At 53.1% G+C, this 27304-nt stretch overlaps 2 protein-coding genes across 4 annotated transcripts in view; one reads left to right on the plus strand and one right to left on the minus strand.

Annotated features, from left to right (window-relative positions):
* Window positions 1-229: 229 nt before the first annotated feature.
* TTI1 (TELO2 interacting protein 1) lies at window positions 230-26223 on the minus strand. Of its 3 annotated transcripts, none has more exons than XM_081323737.1 (9): window positions 26192-26223; window positions 23061-25355; window positions 15741-15920; window positions 15124-15266; window positions 13352-13492; window positions 12164-12368; window positions 9238-9325; window positions 3065-3291; window positions 230-1224 (listed from the first exon to the last, which is right to left on the minus strand). In XM_081323737.1, the coding sequence occupies exons 2-8, from the start codon at window positions 25312-25314 to the stop codon at window positions 3105-3107; spliced, it is 3198 nt and encodes a 1065-aa protein (XP_081179863.1). In that variant the 5' UTR covers window positions 25315-25355; window positions 26192-26223; the 3' UTR covers window positions 230-1224; window positions 3065-3104. The 3 variants fall into 3 exon arrangements, with proteins under 3 accessions (XP_081179863.1, XP_081179862.1, XP_081179861.1); XM_081323736.1 differs by lacking the exon at window positions 26192-26223 and adding an exon at window positions 25455-26171; XM_081323735.1 differs by lacking the exon at window positions 26192-26223 and having other exon boundaries at window positions 230-1130.
* Window positions 26224-26340: 117 nt separating this feature from the next.
* RPRD1B (regulation of nuclear pre-mRNA domain containing 1B) overlaps window positions 26341-27304 on the plus strand; it is a 41759-nt gene continuing 40795 nt past the window's right edge. Inside the window, exon 1 of the mRNA XM_081323819.1 lies at window positions 26341-26712. Within this exon, the coding sequence (XP_081179945.1) occupies window positions 26562-26712 (151 nt within the window). The 5' untranslated portion in view covers window positions 26341-26561. The remainder of the gene's footprint in view (window positions 26713-27304) is intronic.

Below are 27304 nucleotides of genomic sequence, written 5' to 3' on the forward strand. Positions count from 1 at the left end.
GGCTTCAGCAGCCCCATGACTTTTTTACACACACACACACACACACACACACACACACACACACACACACACACGGTTGGGGCTCCCCAAACTGAAGGCTGATTGGCTGGGATGGACAAACACTGCACATTAAACGACATGGTTTTCCCATTAAAGGGCTGACTCGAATGATGGTGGCAATGGGGTGTGTGTGTGTTAGTATTTTATTTTTATTTTACGATCTTTTAAAATTACTTTTATTTTTCCTACGTTGTGTTTTCGTTGTCTGTAAGCCGTCTAGAGTCGCTGGGAGCGAGTAGGGGACTATATAAATTTTCTCAAATAAAGAAGTCAGAAGCGCCTGACCCATAAGGCAACCGATTTCCCCCCCCCTTCCTCCCCCAGCTCCCTTCCACGTTCCCTGGGAAGCTGCAGTGGTGCCTGGTGGACACTGAGGCAGCCTGTGGGAGGATGTGTGCGTGTGTGTGCGTGCACAAGTGTGCTGGGCAGACACAAGGCTCAAGAGCTTCGTTATCGCCTCAGCTTTATTACAGGCAGAGCAAATTGCTTTTGTCTGAAGCTACGCAACGGTCAGAGGAGGCAAATGGCATTTGCACGCTGCCTGCTTAATTCCTGGCTGGTGCTTTGCATATTAAGTTTGCTCTCTCTGCAACGGGCAACGGTCCAGGACGCCCAGGACGGATGATGCCGCAAAGTTTCAGGACACCAGTGGCGGGGGGGGGGAGGGGGGTTGCTGAGCTCAAACATTGGCAGCACTGGGGCAAAAGGAGGGTGGGAAGCTTTGGGTTCCTCTGCTCCTCCACCTGCCTCTTAATAATCCACGTGGCAAACCAGGAAACGGACTCCGTTCTGGGCCCAGCCAGGATTAGCACCGGGTCTGTCTTTGGTGGCTTCCGTCAGAACAGAGAGTCGAAGGGCAAAATGCAGCCGCAGTTCTGGGTATCGTCTGCCAGCAGCCCTGGCCATTCGGGTTCTAGGTGCCCCAAAGTTTTTTGGGTTTTTTTTTTGCACCAGGACCTGCGTGGGTAAGCCGGGAGGGTCCTCCTTCGGATGCTCGGAAATCTGGAAGGTGGCTTTCTCCGTGGTGACCCCGGCCCTGTGGAACAACCACCCGCTGAAGTCAGGAAAGCCTTTGAAGGAGAGAGAGGAGAAGACTGGCTAAAGTCAGCTGCTTCTCTCTTGGTGCTGGAAAGGGTTGCTCAGGGCGCCCCCGGGGTCTTGGACCTAGACGACAGAGGGAGGATAGATACGGACAGAAAGGGAGAGAGGAATGAAGGACGGAAGGACTTGGGTTAGGGACATAAACCTATTTCTCAACATAGTTCAGGACCGGTTGTCATTCCTCCAGGTAGTGAGGAGCAGTCTTCTCGTGATTTAGATCAGGGATCCCCAAACGTGGCAACTTTTAAGACTTGTGGGCGTGAACTCTCAGAATTCCCTGACACCAATGCATTTCTTTTCAGGTGTAGCCCCACTGTGGCCTGCTTACTCTCTTGTAATCCTTTCCTCTGAAATCTCTCCGCTGTAGGGAGTGGGAGGGGGAAAAAAACCCGACATGCATGGCTGCCGGAGGAATACTGGGAGTTGAAGTCCACAAAGCTATCAAGTTTGGAGAGCCTTGGTCTAGGTCAGGGGTAGGCAACCTCGGCTCTTTTATGACTCATGGACTTCAACTCCCAGAATTCCTGAGTCAGCTGGCTCAGGAATTCTGGGAGTTTAAGTCCATGAGTCATAAAAGAGCCGAGGTTGCCTACCCCTGGGTTAGGCTGTTTACCAAATGTAGCCAGCTACTGCCTCATTTTCTGCTTCTGATCATCTAGAGCAGGGGTGTCAAACTCAATTTCATTGAGGGCCGCATCAGCATTGCGGTTGCCCTCAGGGGGCCGGGTGGGTATGGCCAGGATGGGCGTGGCCTACTGGGTAGGCGTGGCTAGAGTGCATATGGCCTACTGGGTGGGCGTGGCCAGCTCTACATCGTTGGCATCAAGGGTGCCTATGGGGGCCCGGGCAGGAGTGGGACAGATCTGAGGGTCTCTGGCAGAAGGAGGGTCTCTGGGCCAGGGCCAAGGCAGAGGGGGCCATTCCCTCACTGTTTCCAGGATGGCTTCGTGGGCCACATGAAACCACTTCGTGGCCCGGATCCGTGCCCCGGGCCTTGTGTTTGACATGTCTGATCTAGAACAGTGTTTTCTCAACCTTGGACACTTGAAGACGGTGGACTTCAACTCCCAGAATTCCCCAGCCAGCCAAGCCGGGTTGTTGTTTTTTCTCTGAGCCCCTGGAGCAGAAAGATTGCAAAGGAAGGGATTACAAGAGAGTAAGCAGGACACAATGGGGCTACCCATGAAAAGGAATGCATTAGTGCCAGAGAATTCTGGGAGCTGAAATCCACATGTCTTCCAAGAGGCCAAGGTTGAGAAACATTTACCGAGACCCTGAAGCTAAATCAAATTCTCCGCTCCGGACTTCTGCCAGCCCACAGGTATGTCTGCATGTTCTGCAGCCGAAGCCTGAAATTTACGAACGCCCTCACCTGCCAGGTGCAGAACTGTGAAGGAAAACGTCATCTTAACAGTGACATCTGAATGGCCACTAGGTAGCTCTTCCAACATGGGCTAAAAGGGGATGGAATGCTAGAAGGGGAATGGAATAACTGATGATGTTCCCTAGTTGGGTGATGAAACATCTGCAAGAAAACCACCAAGCTCAGAGAACAGCAAGGGCCCCACGGTCTTCCCTCTTCCTCTTCCTCCTCCTCTCCGCAAACCCTCCCCCCTTCTAGCACTGAAGATGTTCCCTAGTTGGATCATGAAACTTCTGCAGGAAAACATCCCACCTCAGGGGAAGAGAACAGCAAAGGCCTTTCATTTCGACCCCGAGCTACACACAGTCTCCTAAATTGCTTAAAATGGCACAGTCGCAATATCCTTCCAAGCACGACTACTCAGGATTGTGGTGTGGGGAGGAACGGGGATCTTCCCCAGCTCTACTCGGCCAGTTCAAGGGCTGGCACCCCACTCACCCTTCCCCTCCTACCCGGAGGGGCCCTGTCCAAGCCTCCTACCTCCAGAGCGTGAGTGCGCCCGGGCGCTCCTTCCTTGCCCTCAACCGCCCAGCTGGTCCAAGAGACTCTGCACGTTGTCCGTGAACTCGTTTCGCGTCTTCTCGCTCCCCGCTAGTTTCGCAGGGTGCATGGAGGGGTGGGGGGCCTCCAGGTTTCTGGGGCACCAAACATTGCAGAGGAAGAACCATATGGCATCCGGGTCAAGCTCCATCAGGCGAAGGAAAACGCTGCAAAAAGGCAGGAGTAGAGAAAAAGGCTGCGGATGGCAAGTGAGGCCATACGTACCTTATGTATATATATTTGCTGCTGCTTTATTTAAACTTATGTCTGTGTATCAAGTGATTGCACGACCCCAGTGGGCGCCATGCACCAAATAAATAAAAAATCTATTCTCGAAACATGCTAAGCTTCATTAATCTTTGGTGTAGCTCCGTATCTTGTGCAAATCCAACACGCGTTGTTAAGTTTATGAGTCCACGTCTTAGGAGGTCAATTTCCAAAATGGGCTATCCATTCAGCCGCCCAAGGCCGCGTCCAAACAGGCTCTGGCGGCTTAAGGAACTCTGATTTTTAGCTTCACCTCTCGACTTTTCTCCAAGATTCTTTTCGATAGCCACGGAACAGAGCAAGCCAAGTCTACAAACCAGCATTTCCTTCTGGGGCACCCTGTCCCAAACGGCCCTCCAGCCTCTCTGCCCAACGCCTCCCGTACGGAGAAGTGTCCTACTCCACAATTTAAAGGCTGCTATCTCCTTCCCCCGAATCAGCTCTCCTCTGGCTTCAAACGCCGTCCTTTTTGCAAACCCAGGATCCGGTTTTCACTTTCCACTTCCTCAGCGCTCACTCCCGTTGGACGGCACCCATTAAACACCAAGACAAGATTCCCCAAACTGGACTTCCCGGGGGCTCAGGCTAGGGTCATCTATCCCTCTTCCCCTCTTTTCTAAGTGAAAAGACACTTGAAAGGATTTTTAAGCCGCAGACGGAATGACGGAGCACGTAGTGTAGAGGAAAGTAACGTGTGTGTAAATTAGAGGAGGACGAAGGGAGACAAGAACTCTCTAATGTCTGTACATCTACTAGTTGGCTAAGACCATAGTAGAACAGGAACGAGCACAATTCACTAAAAAGTACTGTTAAGAATAAAGGTAAAGGTTCCCCCGCACATGCGTGCTCGTCGTTTCCGACTCTAGGGGCCAGTGCTCATCTCCGTTTCAAAGCCGAAGAGCCAGCGCTTGTCCGAGGACGTCTCCGTGGTCATGTGGCCGGCACGACTAGACGCCAAAGGCGCACGGAACACTGTTACCTTCCCACCGTAGTGGTCCCTATTTTTCTACTTGCATTTTTTACGTGCTTTCGAACTCCTAGGTTGGCAGAAGCTGGGACGAGTAACAGGCGCTCGCTCTGCTACACGGCACTCGGGATTCGACCCGCCAAACTGCCGACCTTCCGATCGACAAGCTCAGCATCCTAACCCACTGAGCCACCGCGTCCCTACCGTAAGAATATACAGCCCTTAAGATGTAGGGAACTCCCTCTCTTCCTCTTCCTTCCTGTCACTTTTTTCCTTATTTCCTCTCCTCCTTCCTCTCCCTTTCCATTTTCCTTTCCTTTCCTTCCTTCCCTCCCTCAGTTCTCATCTCTTTTCCTATTCTCTCCCAGCCTGGAGGAAGAAGTGGAGAACGGAGCTGTCTAGCTAGGGAAGCATTTTCAAACCATGAAAATGGCCTTATGGATTTCTTGGTTTAGACAGAGGAAGGCTGATTTATAAAAATGGGCACCACCCAATGTCGCCATGGCAAACCAAGCCGAGCTTTCCACCTCCAACTTTTCTCTGAAGCGGGACTGCGCGAAACCCCCCACAGAGCGGGGAGATCTGAAAAACAGCGGCTGAAGGACAGATCGTGGTGGAGAAAAGTCACTTAGGTGGCCGGCGGGCGTCAAAAGCAACCCGACGGGGCCTCATCGATCAATCAGCCCTCAACTGCCCTGCTCTAGGATGCCTGCTTTAAATCCGGCCGCCTCTTGTGATCCTCCTGCCAGATAAGATTTCCTTCCTTTCGTTCAACTGATTGGACGATTCGGGGAGCACGGAAGAGGTTTCCCTGTCAGGCTGCCACAGCCCAATCGATGCGGCTGTCGGATGGAAATTCGGCCGGAGCTGCTTTGCAATCACGACACACGAGGCTGAACGCGCGGCTCCCTCTGGGCCCAATTCTACCTGACTGTTCTGTCTACATCTGCATCTCGTATACAGCTAGTGCTCGGCTTACGACCACGTTTGAGCCCAAAATCTGTCGCTGAGTTTTGCCCCCTTTTACCAGCTCTCTTGCCACAAGTGAATCCCTGCAGCAGTATTGTCTAGTTTAATGAAAAGAAGGAATATGTGTGTGTGTGTGTGTGTGTGTGTGTGTGTGAGAGAGAGAGAGAGAGAGAGAGAGAGAGAGAGAGAGAGAGAGAGAGAGAGAGAGAGAGAGAGAGAGAGAGAGAGAGAGAGAGAGAGAAAGAGACGATAGAAGCCTTGAGGGGCTGCCACAAAGAAGAAGCAGTCCATCTGTTCTCCAAAGCATCAGAAGGCAGAAGCAGCAGCAACGGATGGAAACTCATCAAGGAGAGAAGCAACCTGATGGTGAAGACAATTAACCAGTGGAAGAGAAGTTCCCTCCAGAAGTGTGGGTGCTCCATCACTGGAAATTTTAAAGAAGAGATTGGACAGGCATTTGTCTGGAATGGTATAAGGACTTTGCTTTGAGCAGGGGTTGGACTGGAAGACCTCCAAGGTCCCTTCCAACTATTCTATTCTATTCTATTCTATTCTATTCTATTCTATTCTATTCTATTCTATTCTATTCTATTCTATTCTATTCTATTCTATTCTACTCTACTCTACTCTACTCTACTCTATTCTACTCTACTCTACTCTATTCTACTCTACTCTACTCTACTCTACTCTATTCTACTCTACTCTACTCTACTCTATTCTATTCTACTCTATTCTACTCTACTCTACTCTACTCTACTCTACTCTACTCTACTCTATTCTATCCCATTCCATTCTATTCATCACACGGTCGTTAAACGAATCTGTTTCCTCCTCCATTGACTTTGCTGGTCACAAGGTGGCAAAAGGGGATCACATGACACACACACACACCCCGGGGACGCTGCAGCTGTCATAAATATGAGTCAGTTGCCCAGCATCTGTATTTTGATCACACAACCCTGGGGATGCTTCAAGCCACTAGTGTGAAAAATTGTCATGTCACTTTTTTCAGCGCAGTTGTAATTTTAAACGGTCACTAAATGAGCTCTTGTAAAGTTGAGGACCGCTCCTTTCAGCCTCCGCTTGGTAGGAAACCCACCCTTGAAAGAGGCCGAGCGATTGTACTACTTAACATCAGCTGACTTTTTTTTCTGCCCACCGTGTCTACAAAAATGGTATAGGGTTTCCTGCCTGAGCAGGGGGTTGGACTAGATGACCTCCAAGGTCCCTATCATCATCATTATTGAAGGGACGTGAGACTGGCTGCGCTGCTGTCTTGAGGTCACCTGGGAAATGCCAGCAGAGGTTCGAGAAAGCTCTTTGGCTCCTGCATTTGATCTTCTTCCGCCTGCAACCCTGCAAAGTATTCCCGCAGGCAGCCCACCTCCCCATTCCTTTTGAGGGCTTGCTTCTGCAACGTTAAGAGTCTTGTTCGCATGACCCAGCCAAGCAGCCTGCTTCTGCAATGCCGACTGGCTGCATCTGTCCAGAAACTCCGGTAAGAAAACATCTCCGCCATCTTGGCTATCTAGAACCCTCAAGTGGTTAAAGGCCCCATTTCAGACAGCTGATGATGATGGCTTGCTGGGATCGGAGACCAATGGCTCCTCCAATGGTTTGGAAATCTCTGAAGCTTATAAAGGAGAAACTGGACCGGGTGGCTTGCCGTCTTCTTTAAAAATAATGTCTCTGGCAGTTTCCAAGCAACCTGTGTTTCCATGGCGAAAGATTCCGGGGTGAACCCAGCCTGCACTTCTGACCACCTTCGCTGTGTTCGGTGAAGTGTTATCGATTCCAGCTCGCCTTTGCTTAGCCGGGCACCGGGGTTCGCTCACGACATTCGGTTGGAAGTGGGGGGGGGGAAAGGAGAGGAGGGACTGCTGGTATCTTACACATGCTTAACCGCTTGGGAATTAGGGAGGGGGATCGTCTTCAGAGACAAGATGGACGGTTCCAGCCTGACTCCAAGGCCGCTGCCTCTTGAGGATGACCTGTTATCTGCCCGGCACCTCAGCATTCTCAAAACATCTTTGCGGCATTGCATTGGCTGCTGGTGGACTGGTTTTGGGGGGGGAGGCTGGGTTTGGGGGGGGGGAACGAAACTGCTTTACGCTTTGCGTGGGGCCTCCAGATTCCATTGGACTTTCCTTTCCTCTGATGAACCTCAATGGAGTCAAAGAGTTTTGCTTTCCTGGGGCGACCAGCTAGGGCAGGTCCTCCCACCCAGGCTGAACGGGGGGAAGGGGGGGGCGCTGCTGCACCCCAAAATCTCCGAGGGGATCAGGCAGGCTGGCAGGGCAATCTGCACTATTGACTCCACCAGAAGAATCCGGGGGGGGGGGGGCAGACAGGTAGTTCTCTATTTACAACCGTTTGTTTGCTGACCGTTCAAAATTACAATGCCACTGAAAAAAAGGAGCGCCCGTGATGGCGCAGCGGTGATGGAGAACAGCGCTGCAGGCTTCCTCCGTGGACTGACGGCTGCCAGCAATTTGGCAGTTCGATCCTGACCGGCTCAAGGTCGACTCAGCCTTCCGTCCTTCCGAGGTGGGTAAAATGAGGACCCTGCTTGTTGAGGGGGGGGGGAATAGGCTGACTTTGTAAACCATTTAGAGAGGGTTGTAAAGCGCTGTGGAGCCGTATTTAAGTCTAAGGGCTATTGCTAAGTGTGGAGGGAGGGAGGGAGGGAGGGAGGAAGGAAGGAAGGAAGGAAGGAAAAGGAAGGAAGGAAGGAAGGAAGGAAAAGGAAGGAAGGAAGGAAGGAAGGAAGGAAGGAAGGAAGGAAGGAAGGAAGGAAGGAAGGAAGGAAGGAAGGAAGGAAGGAAGGACCCTGGTGGCACAACGGTTCGAATCCAGTATTGCAGGCTGGCTCACTGCCCACTGCTGGGAGTTCAATCCTGACCAGCTCAAGGTCGACTCAGCCTTCCGTCCTTCCGAGGTGGGTAAAATGAGGACCCTGCTTGTTGAGGGGGGGGGAATAGGCTGACTTTGTAAACCATTTAGAGAGGGTTGTAAAGCGCTGTGGAGCCGTATTTAAGTCTAAGGGCTATTGCTAAGTGTGGAGGGAGGGAGGGAGGGAGGGAGGGAGGGAGGAAGGAAGGAAGGAAGGAAGGAAGGAAGGAAAAGGAAGGAAGGAAGGAAGGAAGGAAGGAAGGAAGGAAGGAAGGAAGGAAGGAAGGAAGGAAGGAAGGACCCTGGTGGCACAACGGTTTGAATGCAGTATTGCAGGCTGGCTCACTGCCCAGTGCCGGGAGTTCGATCCTGACCGGCTCAAAGTCGACTCAGCCTTCCGTCCTTCCGAGGTCGGTAAAATGAGGACCCAGATTGTTGAGGGGGGGGGAAACAACAGGCTGACTGTGTAAACCGCTTAGAAAGGGTGAAGGCCTGTGAAGCGGTAGATAAGCCTAAGGGCTGGTGCTATTTAACGAACGGTGCAGCCTCCCTGTGGCCCGGTCGTCAAAATCCAGAGCTTTGGCAACTAGCAGGCAGTCCTTGCCTTATGGCCAGAACTGAGGATGGAGTTATGCTGGCTGAGGAATTCTGGGAGCTGGAGTCCACAGGTTTTAAAGTGGCCAGGCTTGGTGACCCAGACTTTCTTGGGACTTTCATTATTTCTGCTCTGGGCCTTGGACCACTTGCCCGAGCGCCCTGGAACCAACCTGTCTCGATCTTGGCGGATTTGGGGGGTAGGCGAACTTCAGTTCCCTGGCTGGAGTTAACGGTGCGACGCAAATGTTTTTTGATCTGGGAAAGGACTTGCAAGGGCCTCCAGGGAACAGATCGACCCTGCAGAGGCCAGAGAGTGAGCAGCCACCCAAGACCGAATGGAAACCTCCTCCGATTGCAGCCTTGAGGCTCTCTCTGCAGCCTGCGGGCACACCTGTCTTACCTGCGGGCACACCGGTCTTACCTGCGAGCAGCTTCCTGCAGTCTCACAGGCTGCCTGGCGCTGAGGTAGGGCAGGCAGGCATCCACCACCGTGTTCAGGTCATTCTCGCCTGCAGAGACAATTAAGATGGGTAGCTGAAAAGGAGGAGTGCTCAGCCACAGCCCCCTCACACCTGCCCCCCATCTCCCTAGAGCAGGGGTCCCCAATCTGTGGGCCGCGGCCCACCACCGGATCGTTGGCTGTTGCATGCCCACGCATGAGTGTCGCGGGTGCTCTGGGGCTCACTTGCGCAAGCAACGGGTGATCGTGTGTGCACGCATCTTCCTGCACGCCTGCCCCCCCCACAAAACCCTCCCCTCTTTCCACCCCCTCCCCTCCGGGACGCCAAGCCGGAAAGGTTGGGTAAATCTGTCCAGGAGAGCCTGCTAGACGAGGCAGCCCAGGCCAGCCACGGAGATGCGGGGAGGGTCATGGCACACGCCAGCCCCTCCCTGGAGTCAACTGCAGGTGCTCCTCGACTTACAATCAGAACTGAGCCCAACCCTCCTGTCGCTAAGTGAGAGAGTTAAGGGAGTTTCAGCCCGTTTTGCAACCTTCCTTGCCACAGTTATTAAGTGAATCACTGCAGTTGTTAAGTCAGTCACACGGTGGCCAAGTGGATCTGACTCCCCCCGTTGAGTTTGCTTGTCAGACAGTCACAAAGGGGGATCACGTGACTCCGTGACACTGCAACCCATCGCAAGTACATGCCAGTTACCAAGCCTCCGAATTCTGATCACGTGTCCACGGGGATGCTGCAATGGTTATTAAGTGTGAAAAACAGCCCTACCTCACTTCTTTTCGGTGTTTTTGTGACTTCGGTCAGTAAACAAACTGTTGTAAGTCAAGGACTAAGTGTAGTGCAGAGGTCTTCCAACTTGGCTCTTTTATGACTGGTGGACTTTAACTCCCAGAAGTCCTTAGCCAGGTATCAGTCGTAAAAGGGCCAAGTTGGAAGACCCCTGAGAGCCTGGATCCAAGCCTGCAGGTTCATCAAAATGGCCGACTGAGGAATTCTGGGAGTTGAAGTCCACCAGTCATAAAAGGGCCAGGTCTGAAGACCCCTGAGAGTCTGGATCCAAGCCCACAGGTTCATCAAAATGGCCGACTGAGGAATTCTGGGAGTTGAAGTCCACCAGTCGCAAAAGGGCCAAGCTGGAAGACCCCTGAGAATCTGGATCCAAGCCCGCACGTTCATCAAAATGGCCGACTGAGGAATTCTGGGAGTTGAAGTCCACCAGTCGTAAAAGGGACAAGCTGGAAGACCCCTGAGAGTCTGGATCCAAGCCCGCAGGTTCATCAAAATGGCTGACTGAGGAATTCTGGGAGTTGAAGTCCACCAGTCGCAAAAGGGCCAGGTCTGAAGACCCCTGAGAGTCTGGATCCAAGCCTGCAGGTTCATCAAAATGGCCGACTGAGGAATTCTGGGAGTTGAAGTCCACCAGTCGCAAAAGGGCCAGGTCTGAAGACCCCTGAGAGTCTGGATCCAAGCCTGCAGGTTCATCAAAATGGCCGACTGAGGAATTCTGGGAGTTGAAGTCCACCAGTCGCAAAAGGGCCAGGTCTGAAGACCCCTGAGAGTCTGGATCCAAGCCTGCAGGTTCATCAAAATGGCCGACTGAGGAATTCTGGGAGTTGAAGTCCACCAGTCGCAAAAGGGCCAGGTCTGAAGACCCCTGAGAGTCTGGATCCAAGCCTGCAGGTTCATCAAAATGGCCGACTGAGGAATTCTGGGAGTTGAAGTCCACCAGTCGCAAAAGGGCCAGGTCTGAAGACCCCTGAGAGTCTGGATCCAAGCCCGCAGGTTCATCAAAATGGCCGACTGAGGAATTCTGGGAGTTGAAGTCCACCAGTCGTAAAAGGGCCAGGTCTGAAGACCCCTGGTGCAGTGGCTTTGCCAGCAAGGACTGAATTCCGCAGGATGGGGCATCTGTGCCTCTGACAAAGAAGAGAGAGCTGGATCAGTGCGAGTCCTCTCCATAATACATTTATTACTCGGCCTTCCCACCTGCCTCTAACTGCCTTCTCTGGCAGGAAGAGGAATCCGGCCAGGAAAGGGGAGCAAGGAGGAATGGGTGTCAGAATCCATTTATATCACATTCATAAATGTATGTTTAAAACATTATCCCCCCCCATGGATTCTGCCATCTCCCGAGGAAGGAGGAGTGGATGTGGATTCAGCCTGCCTTAGGTTATTTCAAAGACCAAGGGAACCTTTTGAACTGGGGGGAACAAAAGGGAGGGTTAGAGAAGAAGGCATCTGGCCTGTGTCTTCGTTTAATTCTGGAGAGGAAGAAGGCAATAACCATAAAGATTCGAAGTTCCTTTTTTTCCCTTTCCCACGAAAGGGATGACACGAAGTAGAAGGATGGGGGGCTGACCAAATGGGGTCAAGGGAAGGGGGGTTGAACCGGGAACTCTTTATAAAGTTTCAATTTGTAAAACAATACCAAGTCCTGTCTTGTATTTCCACAATCAAGCATGTCCTAGTAAAAATTCCTTTTGGACTAGAACTGACTCCAAGAGTTTTTGTCTTCCTAAGACGTGGATTGGGGTGGGTCCTGACAACTGGAAAGGAAGAGTTCATGGCACAACTCACAATTCAGTCAAGGCGAGCTCGGCGCTGAACGCGCCAAAAATGGGTACCTCAGTCTAGAGCAGAGGTCCCCAACCTTGGCAACTTTTAAGACTTGTGGACTTCAACTCCCAGAATTCCTCAGCCAGGCACGGACCGGAGAGTGGCTGGTTTTGTGTGCTGCCTGCGTCCCACAGACGGGGCTTTGCTTGTTTGTGCAGACCGGTTACTGGCGTGCCGTGGCCCGCTCCTGGTCCACGGACTGGGGATCCCTGCGTGAACTACGGCAGGCCAGAACAGGAACCTCAGCCTGGAGTGTTGTGTGGTACTCACCCAGATCCAGAGCCTGACAGAGGGAGCCCAGGCCTTGCAGCACGGCCAGCTGCAGCTTGAAGGCCAGGCTGTGGCCGTAGACGGGCCCGGCGTGGGCGCTGGTGGGGGCCTGGGCGGCAAGGGAGGCGGACAGCTTTGGCAAGACGTCTTTGCAGAAACGGCTCCTCAGGAAGTCCCCACTGCAGGCTCCGAGAGTGCACAGCACCTGTTGGGAAGCCCACCGAGTGGTCACTCCCCCCCCCGAGACAGGTCCCACCTGCTGAACGGAAGGAGAGCGCCCTTGGCCAGGGTCCTGTGACCCACTTCCCTGGGCTTGTTTCTCCCAGGAAGAAAGAAGGAGAGAGCGAAATTCTCCCTGAGGCTGCCCTCCAGCACAATTCTAAACCTTCTATCATCATCATTATTGAAACCTTTGAACTCTGGTGCTGGAGAAGACTCCTGCAAGTCCCTTGGACTGCAAGGCGATCAAACCGGTCAGTCCTAGAGGAGATCAGCCCTGACTGCTCTTTAGAAGGCCAGATCCTGAAGCTGAACCTCAAATACTTTGGCCACCTAAGGAGAAGGAAGGACTCACTGGAGAAGAGCCTCATGCTGGGAAAGATTGAGGGCGAGAGAAGAAGGGGACGACAGAGAATGAGGTGGCTGGATGGAGTCACCGAAGCAGTAGGCGTGAGCTTCAATGGACTCCAGAAGATGGTAGAGGACAGGAAGGCCTGGAGGAACGTTGTCCGTGGGGTCGCGATGGGTCGGACACGACTTCGCAGCTAACAACATTATCTTTTATTCATTAAGACGTGAACCTCAGTCAACTGAACATTCAAATTGACTGGCGCTGATGGTTGACATGGGTTGCTGCCAGCGTCCTAGGTATCAACCAGGTACCTCCTTAAAGTGTAAAATGTTCCAAGTAGCGCAGTTTTTTTGCAGCATTGCTGGAGTTATTGCAGGAAGCTGCAGTTTCTTGATGTATTTTGCAAAGTTTTGGGACATGGTTCCCAGTGCCCCGATGACAATGGGTATCACTGTTACATGTTTCATCCATAATCGCGCAGTTTCGATGGCCACGTCGTGATATTTCATCCTCCTCCTCCTCCTCATTATTATTATATTATCCTCCTCCTCTGGTCCCTGTGACCAACCCAGATGGGATCCTGCAACCTTAGGATGGGTCATGTAGATTCGCCTTACCTTGAAGGCTCTGAGAACAGCCAAGGGGTCGTCGTTAATCAAGCGGCAAACGAGAGCCGGCCACGCCCGATGGGCCAGTGGAAGGAGAACGTTTTCATGTGGACCAAGGACCACCAGACAGAGTTCCAGGACATCGAGGGCCTATCAGGAGAAGCCCCAGAGTCAGAGGATAAGCATGCCAGGATTAAGGGAGACGAGCGGTGACGTTGGGGAAACAGAGGACTGAGACTCTCATTCGTAATGTGTGAATTTGTGGCTCGGGGTTGAAATGTGGGTTCCTTAGTGGTCTCTCGAGATGGGTTGATTTCTTATGGAGATTTCACGATCCAGCTAGGGAACATCATCCGTGCCTTCTGTCTCCCTTCTAGCATGGATGATGTTCCCTAGTTGGGTCACGAAATGCTTGCAATAACGAAGCTCAGAGAGCACCAAGGACCCCACAGCCGTCCTCTCCACAAACCCAACTCTAGCGCTGATGATGCTACCTAGTTGAGTCATGAAACATCTGCAGGAAAACAACCAAGTTCAGAGAGGACCAAGGACCCCAGTTCCTCCTCCTCCTCCTCTCCTTTTCCTTGTCCTCTCTGCACACCCTCCCTTCTAGCACTGATAACGTTCCCTAGTTGGGTCATGAAACATCTGCAAGAAAACAAAGTTCAGAGAGCACCAAGGACGCCACAACGTATAATGTGCTCGGTCCTTATGGACAGTGAGAAGTTTAAGCAAAGGCCGAGCAAGAAGGAAGATGGAGAGTCATGTCATGCCTCAGTTGGAGGCCGTGGAGTGGATAAGTGTCCTTCTCATCCGGCTCCAGTCCGGTGAGAACCTTTTTCCAGCAGGAAAAGAGGAACACATGAGGAGGGCCTTCCTCGCCCAGGGCAGTCGGACTCGGCTTGGGGTAAGGGTAGCTTCGGTGTTCTGCTCAAGACGGTCTCCTCCTTTACGAGGTCAGGTCCTTCTGAGCCTGACAAGAACATGCCTCTCTGTGCGCCACGATTCTGATCAACTCTGAGGATTGGTTAAAAGGTACAGAGGCTGAGATGGAAGAATTAACGTTCAGGCCTCAGCCTTGCTTTGGGGCTGTGGAAAGTTCCAAAGGAAACCACAAGTCTCTGGGTCGGGGGGGGGGCAACCTTGGCTCTTTTATGACTGGTGGACTTCAACTCCCAGAATTCCTGAGCCAGCATGGGGGAACTATGGCCCTCTTGATGACTTCTGGACTTCAACTCCCAGAATTCCTGAGCCAGCACGGATCGGCTTAGAAACCTCTCCCTTTCCCCTCAGCATGGATGGCTCAGGAATTCTGGGAGTTGAAGTCCACCAGTCATAAAAGAGCCAAGGTTGCCTACCCCTGCTCTGGGTTAAACATGGGTCCAAAACCACAGAAAGGCACAAATGAGTATATTTTATAACTTACATATATCTGATCTGTCGTGTGCTGGCTTCTTCTGATGCGACTGAGTAAAAGCAAGAAACCCACCCATACTTGCTTCACCCTGCATTTGGGGTTCTTCCAATCCCGCGGAGGACCCACCTCTGCTCAGGTAAACAAATGCCTTTGCTTATCCAGAGAGATCTGGGTTCTGTCTCCTCGTTCGCCCCGAATTACCCCTGTTCCCTGCTTAACAACTTGGAGCAAAACTTAAAAAGACACCTGAGCAGGTGAAGGGAGAGGTCACCCCTGCGCTAACCAAAGCAAGGACAGGGCACTTGAGGGCTTGACGGCATCAGAGGATGGCTGCGCTGCGTTGATGTGGCGTGGCTTCCCTTACCTTCAGCCGGACTGCAAGGCTCTTGCTGGGGAGTAAGTGGACAGCCCTCTCCAGGACATCCTTGGCCATCTGGGCCTGCAAGGGCAACGGCCTCTCGGGCCCAGGAGTCTCCTCCGGTGCTTTGGGCCGCACGGCAGGATCCTCTGGGGAGGCAAGAGGCCAATGTCATGGCTCCGACAGATGAAACTCTTCCAAGAAATTCGAGGCATCGTTTACCTTAAAGAATCTTTATTCGAGCAGCACGGCATCAGCAGGGCATCGGCACGTATTGGGTCGCAGCCAAAATCTGAATTTTCCTCCCCATAGCGCATGGTATCAAACGCAATTCCCTCCTCCAATTAACAGTCACAAACCGCATTCTCCAATTAGTTCGAAATGCAGGTTTTCCCTCTTCTCCAACCCGCCATTGTCTTATCATCTCCTATTTCAAAAGCCCCTGCTTTCACACGTTGTTGCAATATTATGTGTAACTAATACCACACCACAGCCACAGCTGTGGGCACAGCCAGTGGGGCAGAAGGGAAACTTGCTTGGCCAGACGTTTACCGTCGGCCCAACAGCTGTGGGAGCACTGCCCATCCTCCTGCCCGGCCACAGACCTTTATGGATCTACCAACCTTCCTCCTCTTCCTCTTCCTCGAGATCCCCCTCTGCAATCCGCTTCTGCTTCACGTATGCCGAAAAGAACTCTTCCATTTCTGCTGCGGTGGGCAGGTTGGTCAGCCTCTGTGCCCGCCGGCAGGAAGAACCACCTTCCGGCTCGTGGTGGGTCTGCTGCTCTGGCCCAAACCAGGAAGCTGCCAAGAGGAGGAAAATGCATTTGGGCCTCCTGGATCAAAGATGGGATGGGTGGCAGCGAGAATTTCAGACCAACCTCTGGTGAAAACCCTTAGTTCGTCTACATCAGGATAACAGAGTTGCAAGGGACCTTGGAGGTCTTCTAGTCCAACCCTTGCTCAAGCAGGAGACCCCAACCCCAAGCTTGGCAACTTTAAGACCTGTGGACCTCAACCCCCAGAATTCCCCAGCCAGCCATCCTGGCTGGGGAATTCTGGGAGTTGAAGTCCACAGGTCTTAAAAGTTGCCAACATTGGGGACCCCTGCCCTGCACCATTTCAGAGAAATGGTTGTCCAATCTCTTCTTTAAAAAAAAACCCCAGTGCTGGAGCACCCACAACTTCTGGAGGCAAGCTGTTCCACTGGTTAATTGTTCTAAACGTCAGGAAATTTAGTTCTAGGTTGCTTCTCTGCTTGATTAGTTTCCATCCATTGAAACTTTAAACTCTGTTTGCCGCCTCTAAAGTGACCCTTAAAGCCTTTTATGCCAGCAGGATTTGGAAGGCATCAGGAAGTATGAACACGTATGACCTCTTCCAACTAAGATGCCTTTGCCAAAACCTAAAGATTTACTATTTTGACCATATTACTAATGTACTAATCACAAAGCGCTCCGAAAGAGTTTCTCCTGCATACTACACAACATTGCCACGAGCAGAAGCCTCCAACTTCCAGGTCATATTCTCTGCATGGAGAACAACTGAATCCCCAAGATGGCAATGAGATGGACCCCCAGTGATGCCAAACACCCCAGAAGACAAACTCAGGATCCAAGAAGATCTTGACAAACTGGAACAATGGGGCCTATTCAACAAAATGAGTTTCATTGTGGAGAAAAGCAAAGTTTTACATTTAGGCAGGAGAAACCAAAGGTATAAAAGTACAGATTGGGCGAGACGTGGCTCAAAAACAGCCACTGTGAGAGGGACCTTGGAGTCCTCGTGGACGATCACTTGACCATGAGCCAGCCGTGTGCAGCAGCCACCAAAAGAGCTAACACAGTCCTAGGTTGTGTAAACAGAGGCACAGAATCAAGATCACGCAAAGTATTATTACCGTTTTATAAAGCCCTAGTGAGGCCACACCCGGAATAGGGCAGCCAATTTTGGTCACCATATCACAAAAAAGATGTTGAGAGTTTGGAAAAAAAAATTCAGAGAAGAGCAACTAAGATGATCCAAGGCCTGGAGACTAAAACAGACGAAGAACGGCTGCGGGACTTGGGTTTGGCTAGTCTAAGGAAAAGAAGAATTAGGGGAGACATGATAGCAGTGCTCCAGTATCTCAGGGGCTGCCACAAGGAAGAGGGGGGGGGGTGTCAAGTTATTAAAGCACCAGAGGGCAAGAGAAGAAACAATGGATGGAAACTAACCAAGGAGAGAAGCAACCTGGAACTAAGGAGAATCTTCCTAATAGTGAGGACAATTAACCAGTGGAACAGCTTGCCACCAAAGGTTGCGGGTGCTCCATCACTGGAGGTTTTTAAGAAGAGATTGGACAGCCATTTCTCTGGAATGGTGTAGGACCTCCTGCTTGAGCAAGGGCCTGGACTAGAAGACATTAGAAGAACAGACATTGCCCCTGCCCTAGGGAAGGTCTCGCCCCGGAGGTGAGGCGGGCCCCCAATCTCCTGGGCTTCTTGGACATCAACATTTGGCTCTGCCAACTGGCACGGGGGCCCAAGAGTGGCACGCAGCCTTGGGGGGGGGCAGGGGTTGGTGGCTTCCGCGTGCTCCTTTGGCCTTGTTCAATTATGACTTATCCAACATCTAAGGTCCGATATCTCAGGGGCTGCCCCAAAGAAGAGGGATCAAGCTATTCTGCAATGCCCCTGAAGGCTGAACAAGAAGCGACGGATGGAAACTAATCAAGGAGAGAACAAACGTAGAAATAAGGAGGAATTTCCTGACAGTGAGAACAATTAATCAATGGAATGAATGGCTTGCCTCCAGAAGTTGTGGGATCGGAGAGCCACTGGTCTGGAATGGTCTAGGGCAGAGGGACCAGTTCTGTGGAGAGAGGGCTTTCCGCGGACTGGAGGGGGTGTAGTTTTGTGTGACACCTTCATCTCACGGATGGGGCTTGGCTTGTTTGTGCGGCCCGGTTGCTGGCATGCCGCAGCCCGGTACTGGTCTAGATGTTAATTGGTCTAGGGTCTCCTGCCTGAGCAGGGGGTTGGACTAGAAGACCTCTAAGGTCCCTTCCAACTCTGTTATTCTGCTTTTATTTGCAAAACTGCCCAGTCGTGTAAGTGAGGTGGGTGGTGTAGAACAGCAGTCCACAACTTTGCCACCTGGGAGGCCCAGCGCAGGGGTGTGTGAATGGCCGGCGCACACACGCGTGCACAACTCCATGGGTGTGAGCAGCATGCCTGTGTGTGCACCTTCCGCTTGTGCGAATGGAGCTTTGCGCATCGAGTGGAAGATGCTGGCGTGCGCACAAAGCTCCACTCGCACAAGCGAAGCTCCATTTACGCAAATGGAGCTTCACGCGTGACCACAAGCACCCTCCACTCGTGTGAGTGGAGCTTCACGCATGCAGACTTGCCCATCACTTGCGCGGTCTGGCTACAAACACGCCACGGCCCAGGACCTGGGGACCCCCCGGGGTAGAAATCTGGTCCTTAAAATAAATAAAAATGCATAGATGCCAAGCTCATTTCTGCCAAGAAACAAACCTGCGCTTAGAACATAAAACACTGTCAGGCCGGACAAAAAGGTGCAAGATGGATGTACAGCCCCCTCTCTCTCTCTCGCAGGCACGCGTAGCTTGAAGCTTGTAGTTAGCAGCTGCTCGTTTTCTGGTCTAGTGCAGTTGACGATAATAATAATTTTATATGCCATCTGACTCTCAAGGACTCTGGGCAGTTTACAAAATGTGAAAACATTTAAGAAAACTGCACACAAAAAAGATCGATGACGGGAGAGAGAAGAAATCCAGATGGGAAGGAAGGGAAAGAAGCAAAGAGGGCTTCAATCACACTTGCACACAGCCAGGGTTTCGCGGCCCTTTGAAACACCAGTAAGGGGGGGGCTGTTCGAGTCTTGGGGGAAACTCATTCCAGAGGGCAGGCGGCTGCTACAGAGAAAGGGGGATTCTGGGATATGGATAGAGGGCTTTGCTTAGCGGAAGGAATGTGGAGACCCTTTGCAAAATTAAAATTGGCCTGGTGGATGGTATGGGAGGCGGTGGTCCCTCAAGTAAGCAGGCCCTGTGCGAGGGAGGGCCTTCGAGACAGCCTTGAATCACATCCAGAAGCAAACTGGCAATCAGTGCAACTCAGGAAGCAGAGGTTACAAACCGAAGTGTGCCTACCGCTGCCGCCTGCGCTGCTGCATTCTGGACCGGGCGCAGCTTCCTAGCGGTGGTCAAGGGCAGCCCGTGTAGAGAGCACGGTAGGAGTCAAACTGGGAGGTGACCCATGCCTGCGTCTGAAGGTCTATGGCAGGGGTCTTCAAACTCGGCCCTTTTATGACTCATGGACTTCAACTCCCAGAATTCCTCAGCCAGCATGCCTGGCTGAGAAATTCTGGGAGTTGAAGTCCATGAGTCATAAAAGGGCCGAGTTTGAAGACCCTTGGTGTATGGAGATTCTCAATCAATCTTCCAGGTCACGGCTGTCCCAAAGGTTTTTTTGTTTTTTTCCTCTCTCCAAAAGGCAAACTGGACTTCTCTTGGTGTTTTCTTTGAAGACGTTTCGCTTCTCATCCAAGAAGCCTCTTCAGAATTGTTCAGCATGTTTATTTGCTTGCCCATCTTAACATATTAATTAGTCTCCGATTCTGAGCTTCCTGGATGAGAAGCGAAACGCTGTCAAAGAGAACAGCAAGAGAAGTCCAGTTTGCCTTTGGGGGGGGGGGAGAGAGAGAGAGAGAGAGAGAGAGAGAGAGTGTGAGAGAGTGAGTGTGTGAGTGTGAGTGTGTGAAGGGTTCCTGATCTGGGAACGGGCACAACTGGTGCACCAGATAAAAGTCATGCAAAGGTCTTCCTGGCCTCAGCAGCCACCTGCGCGTGAGGAAGGAGTTGTGAGTCCAGACGACCTACAAATTGTGCGCCACTTTCGAATGGGGAAACGTTCTCCTGTTCCAAGGTCAAAGATAGAATATCCCCCGATCCGGGCGGTCCACACACCCCCCCAGCCACCCAGTCTTGGCTGGAGTAAGATGGAGACAGGTCCTCCCAGTGCAAACCAGCTCATGATTTCCTGGCAGAAGCTCAACAGCCTCTCTGGCCTGGATGGAGTTGGCATAACTGGGCATAATCGGGCATTACCATTTGCACTGATGTCCACCGAGATTCTCAATCATCCAGGTCCTGGTTGTCCCAAAGGGTTCAAAAGGCAACTGGACACCCTCGGTTTTTTTTTATTTTTCCTGAAAACATTTTGCTTCTCATCCGAGTTCTGATCTGAAGAAGCTTCGGTTCTCTCTCGAGCTTCCTCTTTCCGCTATGCATTCAAGATGGATGGGGATTAATATTTATAGGTATTCATGCGTAAGGGGGCAGGTATATATACACACGCGTTGCATACAGCATGTTTATGCGCATGTACGCTTTTGAGAGCAGGAAACAGAATCTCATTTTTAATGTGTGCCAGTGTGGCCACAGTAAAAAAAAAAAAGAACGACAATAAAAGTTATTTATCTTCCTGGATGAGAAGTGAAATATTTTCAAGGGGAAAAAAAAAGCCACGAAAAGCACCTTTGGGACGCTCGTTCTTACTGTTGATTCAAACCTTAAATGGGGGGGGGGCGACCTCACCTAGGTGAGGTCGGACGATGTAAGAGAAAGCCGGACTGTGACAGAGAAGGTATGCTTCCTCACTCTCAAAAGGCGACATTTAATTGAGGGGACCTAGACCACAGCCGCCCCCCTACTCCCCGGCCCAAATATAACAGACAGGTAAAGTCAGAGTTGGTAGACAGGCAGTCCGTCGAGTAACCGGGCCTTACACAGGCCTTGATTGGTGGTGACCAGTGTCTTGAATTCCACCTGGAAGCCAACTAGGTTAAGTAACACGTTTCTCTGTTCCCTGACCAGAGTTTCATTAATTAAGGTGGGCAGCCATATACGCATGATTAGCAAATGAGCAAAGCCTTTAGCTCAAGTTGGAGAAACCCAACTGCTACATTCACACCGCATGCAACCTCCAAGCAATAAACCGATTCCCAAGAATCTGAGAAATGATCAGTGGATCAAAGGGGCTCTCTTAAGCCAGGCTAGGCCACGAGGTAGCTGACTCCATCTTGGTCTTTTGTGTGCGTTTCCAAGCCCGTTTCCGATTCCTGAACAAGTCCCAACGGGTTTTCTTGAAAAGGTTTTTGCGACTGGTTTGTTCTTGTTCCCTTTCTAGGACTGAAGGAAGGTGACGGCGCCAAGATTAGCAACGGGTTTCAGGGCTAAGGTAAAAACTTCGGAGACTCCCAGACTCTGGTTTTCTAACCTGATCCTTAACCGCCACACCGGGGGTGTGTGTGTCCAACCTTGGCAACGTTGAGACCTGCGAACTTCAATTCAACTTCAACTCCTAGGCTGGCTGGGGAATTCTGGGCGCTGAAGTCCACAAGTCTTAAAAGTTGCCAAAGTTGGGACACCCTTGCACGACGCCAAGCTAGCTCTCCTAACCTGGTCTAGCCTCTTCTAAACCCAGTCAGACATAAAGGCAGGCTTAACTGCTCCTGTGGTTTATTGCTGGCCTTCCCAATGCCCTCCAGAGGTAAGTGTCTACGGACAATCTCAGTCACCCGGGTCCTGGTTGTACCAAAGGGGCTTTTTTTCAGGAGGCAACTGGACTTTCTTGTTTTTCTTCGAAGACGTTTCCCTTCTCATTCAAGAAGCTTCTTCAGGTTCTGACTGGAGAATGGGGAATGGAAGGATTTGTACTCCTTGCAGAGAGCTGGTCATTTGCATCCTTTTGGAGAGTCGTTAAGGCCACTTGGAGGTTTGTCTGTATTTGCACCACTCAGGTGACCTTAAGGTCACAGATAAACTTCCAAGTAGCCCCAGCCACTTTCTAAAACACAGGTGTCAAATTGCCGGCCCACGGGCCGGACGCATCATCCAGAAGCTGCACGCACCCCATTGACGGCAATGGCAAAAGCATCCTGATACGTTGCATGACGTTACGTGATGTCACGAGTTCTGACACGTCTGCTCTAAAAGAGTGCAAATGACCAGCTCTCTGCAAGGAGTATAAATCCTTCCCTTCCCCCACCATCCAGTCAGAGCTGAAGAAGCTTCTTGGATGAGAAGCGAAACGTCTTCAAGGAAAAACAAGAAAGTCCAGTTGCCTCTTGAAACAAGCAACTTTGGGACATCTGGAGGTGAGTGGATTCCAGCAGGGACTCATATAAGGAGTCCTCAACGTATGACCATAATAGAGCTCAAAATTCTGGCTGTAAATGGCTGCAGTCATTAAGTTGAGTTACCATAAGACCGGACTCAATTTTATGAGTGTTTTTACACAGTCATTTTACACACACAGTCATTAAAGCAAATCGCATGGCTGTAACTCCAAATCCAGCTTGCCCAATGGGCATTTTTGTCAGAAAAGGGCAAAAACATTTAAAAGTGCCATTAGGTGGACTCAAGGCGCTGCTGCCAAGCACCCAAAATACAATCACGTGGCCAAGTGTGTGTGTGTGTGTGTGTGTGTGCGCTATGTGGAAGTCAAAATTCTGAGGATTGGTGCCAAGTAAGTTTTTTAAATTGGTCATTAACTTTAAACATTAACCTTAAGCCAGGGGTCCCCAACCCCTGGCCCGTGGACTGGTACCAGGCGGCGGCATGCCAGCAACCAGTCCGCACAAACAAGGCAGCACACAAAACCACACCCTCCGGTTTGCGGAAAAACCTTTCTCCACGGAACTGGCCCCTGGTGCCCAAAAGGCTGGGGGCCTCTGCCTTAAGCAACCCGTTGCAAATTGAGGACTACCTGCGTTGGCTGGGGAACATAGGAATTGAAGTCTAACAGATCCGGAGGCTAACAGGGCTGGAAATGTGAGTTTATCTTAAGGGTAAAACAGTAGCCAAGCACAACCGGCAAGTTCTGAAGCTCCGGCATTCCGAAAACCCCTCCCAATCTCTCATTCGTAGTTTACCTAGTGACGCCATCAGGGTACGGAGAGCTGCCAAGAAGGAAGGGGCCCGTTCGCTGTGGCACTGATCCAACCTGGCCAAAACGTCTTCCACCAGGTCCTCCACCAAGGGGGCCACCCGGGCGTCTGAGTGTCGGAGCATGGCCTCCAGCACCCGCAAGGCCTGGGCCTCCTCGGCTGGGTGCCTGAGACGCAAGGAAATCTCGTTCACCAAGTAATCAGCGTTCTGCCTGAGCAGCTCAGGGATGGAGACGTAGCCGCAGGCCCGGCACATGCCAGCCAGGGTCCACTTTGCAGTCTGGCTGACCAGGAGCGTGCCGTCCCCGGCCTTTTCCAGGACGGGGTACAAAGCAGAGATCAACAGGAAACGGAAGTCCTTCCCCAGGGCAGAGGCAAAGCTGCCAATCCCTTCCAGCTGGAGACAGATCTGCCAAATGTTACTGTTCATACAGCGGATGTTGGGGCTCGATTCTGGGGGCAACAGAGGCCCCCGAGAGGCTTCGTACGTCACAGCCAGAGGTCTGGAACCTGCGGCTTCGGCCCAAGATTCTTGGCCCTCCAAGCTGGTGACCAAATGCCAGTTTCCCGAGTCCACATATTCTTCCAGCACGGAAGTGACGATGGCCACAAGATCCTCTGAGCTCAGCGAAGCGTTCTGTGCCTCCCGCCCTGCGGCTCCAGCAATCAGCTCGTTGACAACCACTGCGGCTTGCTTCCGGTAGACAGTCGATTCTCTGTACAGGTCCATGAAGTGATCCACGAGCAGGTAGAGATTCCCGTGGCTGCCCAGAGCCCGGCAAATCTGCTGCAGGAGAGGAAAAATCCGCTCATCTGTGAAGAAGCGGAAGTACTTCCTCTGGAGGCCGACCGGCCAGGGCTGCTGAAGTGCTTCCGGGGCGCCCCCCTTCTCCTCCACCACCTTCATATCCTTCACCTCCAGCTCCAGGACTTGCATCAGGGCCTTGGACAGACGCTGGAGGTGGGAGGCCGAGTTGAGAACCAGGCTCACCTTTGGGCCCAAGAGCTTCAGGTACCCAAGGAGCAGGTTTAAGGTGGCCATCTTGCCTCGGTCGTTCTGGGAGGTCATGAAGCGAGGCAGAGAAGTGGCCAGAGAGTGGAGATCCTCAGACAGGAGGTCGGCCAGGCGCCTGTTCCCAGCCACGCTCTCCTGTGCAGCAACATCCTCCAACGCCCTCTCACTCTCCCGCCGGACCTCGGCGCTCTCATCATTCACGAGGCCAACTAAGGCTTTCAGCAACTGGCCGGCTGAGTCCACCAAAGAGCGCCCGCAGGTCGTCAGGAGGAGGCGAGCCATTTCCACCAGCTCCCATCGCACCTTCCAGTGGGGGTGAACAGAGCCAAATCCAACCACCTTCTCGATCAGGATGGAGAGTCTGCATGCAGTGTTTCTCGTCCAGTCCGAGTCTCGGCGGACCACGAGGGCCTGTATTTTGCTCTCTTCCGAGGCCGGTTTCTTCCCCTCCTCTGGGATCTGCGCTAGCTGCTCATCGGCCATCACCAGACTGACAGCCCCAGAGAAGAGCTTGATGGCCGAGACCGCCACGGCGTGACCTTGCTTCACATCTCCCGTGATAACCTTGGAGAGAGCAATGGAGACCCCAGGGAGGAAGGAGGCAAAGAGATCCCCGCACTGCCTCATCTCCTCTTTCTCCAGGGACTGGTGACCCTGGGGGCAGTCACACTGCAGAAGGAGAGCCTGCAGACACCGCAAGGCGGTGATCTTAACCTGCCGGGCTTTTTCCTGTTCCGCAAGGCCCAAAAGCAGGGAGACGGCGAAGCCCAGCTGGGGAAGGCTGGAAGGCTGGTAGAGAGACAGCAGGACATCTCCGTAAGCGGAGTGGAGCAACGCAAGCAGCGCCTGGGCCACGTCTTGCTTCAGTTCTTCCGACAACGGGGCCAGCTGGGGTGGGCTGGAGGGGGACGCCAGGCAGACACAGAGTTCGGAGAACAGCTCCAGGAGGAGATCCGCCTTCTTCACGCAGGTGGCCGAAAGCACAAAGCCGACGCACTGCACCACGCTTCGGACCACCCCCTCCCGCTTCGGCCCGGGGGTCTTGAGGGCGAATCTCAAAGGGAAAAGGACGTATTCCTGGAGCTCCTGCAGGGCCGAGTCGCTGACCGCCCGCAACTGTGAGCGGAGGCGCTCCACGTTCTCCACCGTCTGGGCCTTGGTCAGCTGGACGCAGGCGGGACGCAGGGCTCCGAAGGCCTCCTGGGGGGTGTCGAAAATGGCCATGGCTGCCGCTGCCCCGCTCTCAGGTTCCTTCGGTGTCCATCCTGCCAGCAAGAGAAAAAAAAGGATATTTTTATTGATTCACTTACATCCTGCCTTTATTCATTTATTTTTAAATAAATAACTCAAGGAAGTGAACATACCTAATAGGGGAAGTCCTTGACTTATGACCACTCATTTAGTGACCATTGAAAGTTACAACGGCACTGAAAAAAGTGACTTATGCTCAGGCTTCACGCTCAAAAGACCTTTGCAGCCTCCCCCAGGGTCACACGATCAAACTTTGGACGCTTGGCAACTGACTCGTATTTATGACGGTCGCAGTGTCCCGGAGTCACACGATCCCCCTTTGTGACTTTCCCAGCAAAGCCAATGGGGGGGAAGGGAGGAGCCAGGTTCGATTAACGACCATATGATTCACTTAACAACTGCAGTGGTTCACGCATCAATCCTGGCAAAAAAGGTCATCAAGCGAGGGAGAAACTCACTTAACAACCGCCCTGCTTAGCAACGGAAACATTGGCCTCAATGGTGGTCGTAAGTAGAGGACGACTTGTGCTCCTCCTCTTTTCCTCACAACAACCTTGTGAGGTGGGCTGGGCGGAGAGGGAGGGGGACTAGGCCCAAAGTGACGCAGCCGGCTTTCCTGCCCAGGGCAGGATTAGAACTCCTGACTTCTAGTCTTAAGCACCCCGTACCTGGGCGGCTTCCCCAGACCCCCACGGGTCCTGCCTAGGCCCCTGGCGCTGACCCAGAGTCCGGGGACCCGCCTGGGAGGGGCCCCCAGGCCCGGTAGGGGCGGCCAGGCAGCGCCCTCAGCGGAGAAGGACCCCCCCCCCGCCTCGCTCGGGCCTCCTGAGGGGCAGACGCGCCCCCTTACCTTTCCCGACGCTCAAGGCGCCTGCGCGAGCGGCCGCGCATGCCCGGAGGCGTCGTTCCGGCAACCGGCGCGAGCGCTCGGGGCGGACCGCGCAGGCGCGCACCTTCCCGGAGCGGATTGCGCAGGCGTGGCCCTCGGCGGCCGCAAACTCCCCGCGGTCACTTGGCAACTCGGCGTGCCGGCGCCCCCCCCCCGCCTCCTCGCCGCTTGACCCCCTCCGGCGACCCGTAGCATGCCGCCCTCTGACCCTCGGCGGCGCCGGGGTGAAAGGGCGGGCGGCCATTTTGTGGCGGTTGGTCGCCCCTGAGGCCGGGGCCCGGTCCAGCCGGGGCGGGTCGGGCGAGTGGCGGAGGCGGCGGCGGGTCCCGCCATGTCGTCGTTCTCGGAGTCGGCGCTGGAGCGGAAGCTGTCGGAGCTGAGCAACTCGCAGCAGAGCGTGCAGACGCTGAGCCTGTGGCTCATCCACCACCGCAAGCACGCCGGGCCCATCGTCGTCGTCTGGCACCGCGAGCTCCGCAAGGGTGAGAGAGCGGCGGCGCCGGGGAGGCCAGCGAGCCGCAACCGCCGCGTAAGAGGGCCGGGAGCCAGCCCCACCACCGGCCCCATCATCCCCAGGCCGCCCCCCCCGGCTGGTCCCGGATGGGGGGCTGCGGGCGGTGGCGGGGAGGGGGCTGAGGGGGGGAAAGAGTCCCACAGGGGCTTCTTTGAGGGGGGGGCTCTGAAAGGCTTCATCTCGCTGGGGGTCTCAGAGGTCGTCCCCGGGGCGAATCGGCTGGGCTGGGCCGGGTCCAGCGGTCCTCGACTTACAACGGTTCGCTTAGTGACCTGCCCAGAGTTACCCCGTGGCTGAAAAGAGCGATTTATGACCGGTCCTCGCAGTTACGACCGTCGCGGCATTCCCAAGCTCGGGTGATCCGACGCTTGGCAACAGACTCGCTTTGTGACGGTCGCGTGATCCCCTTTTTCTGACCTTCTGGCAAAGTCAATGGGGGGAAGCCGGGTTCACTTAATAACCCCCGTGTTGCTCGCTTAACAACTGTGGCGGTTCACGTAACCACAACGTTCGCTTTAGGACTTAGGACTGTTGCAGTGACCCTAGAGCAGGGGTCGGCA

The sequence above is a fragment of the Vipera berus genome, assembly GCF_964194415.1.
Source record: "Vipera berus genome assembly, chromosome: 3".
In the NCBI taxonomy this organism is placed as follows: domain Eukaryota; kingdom Metazoa; phylum Chordata; class Lepidosauria; order Squamata; family Viperidae; genus Vipera; species Vipera berus.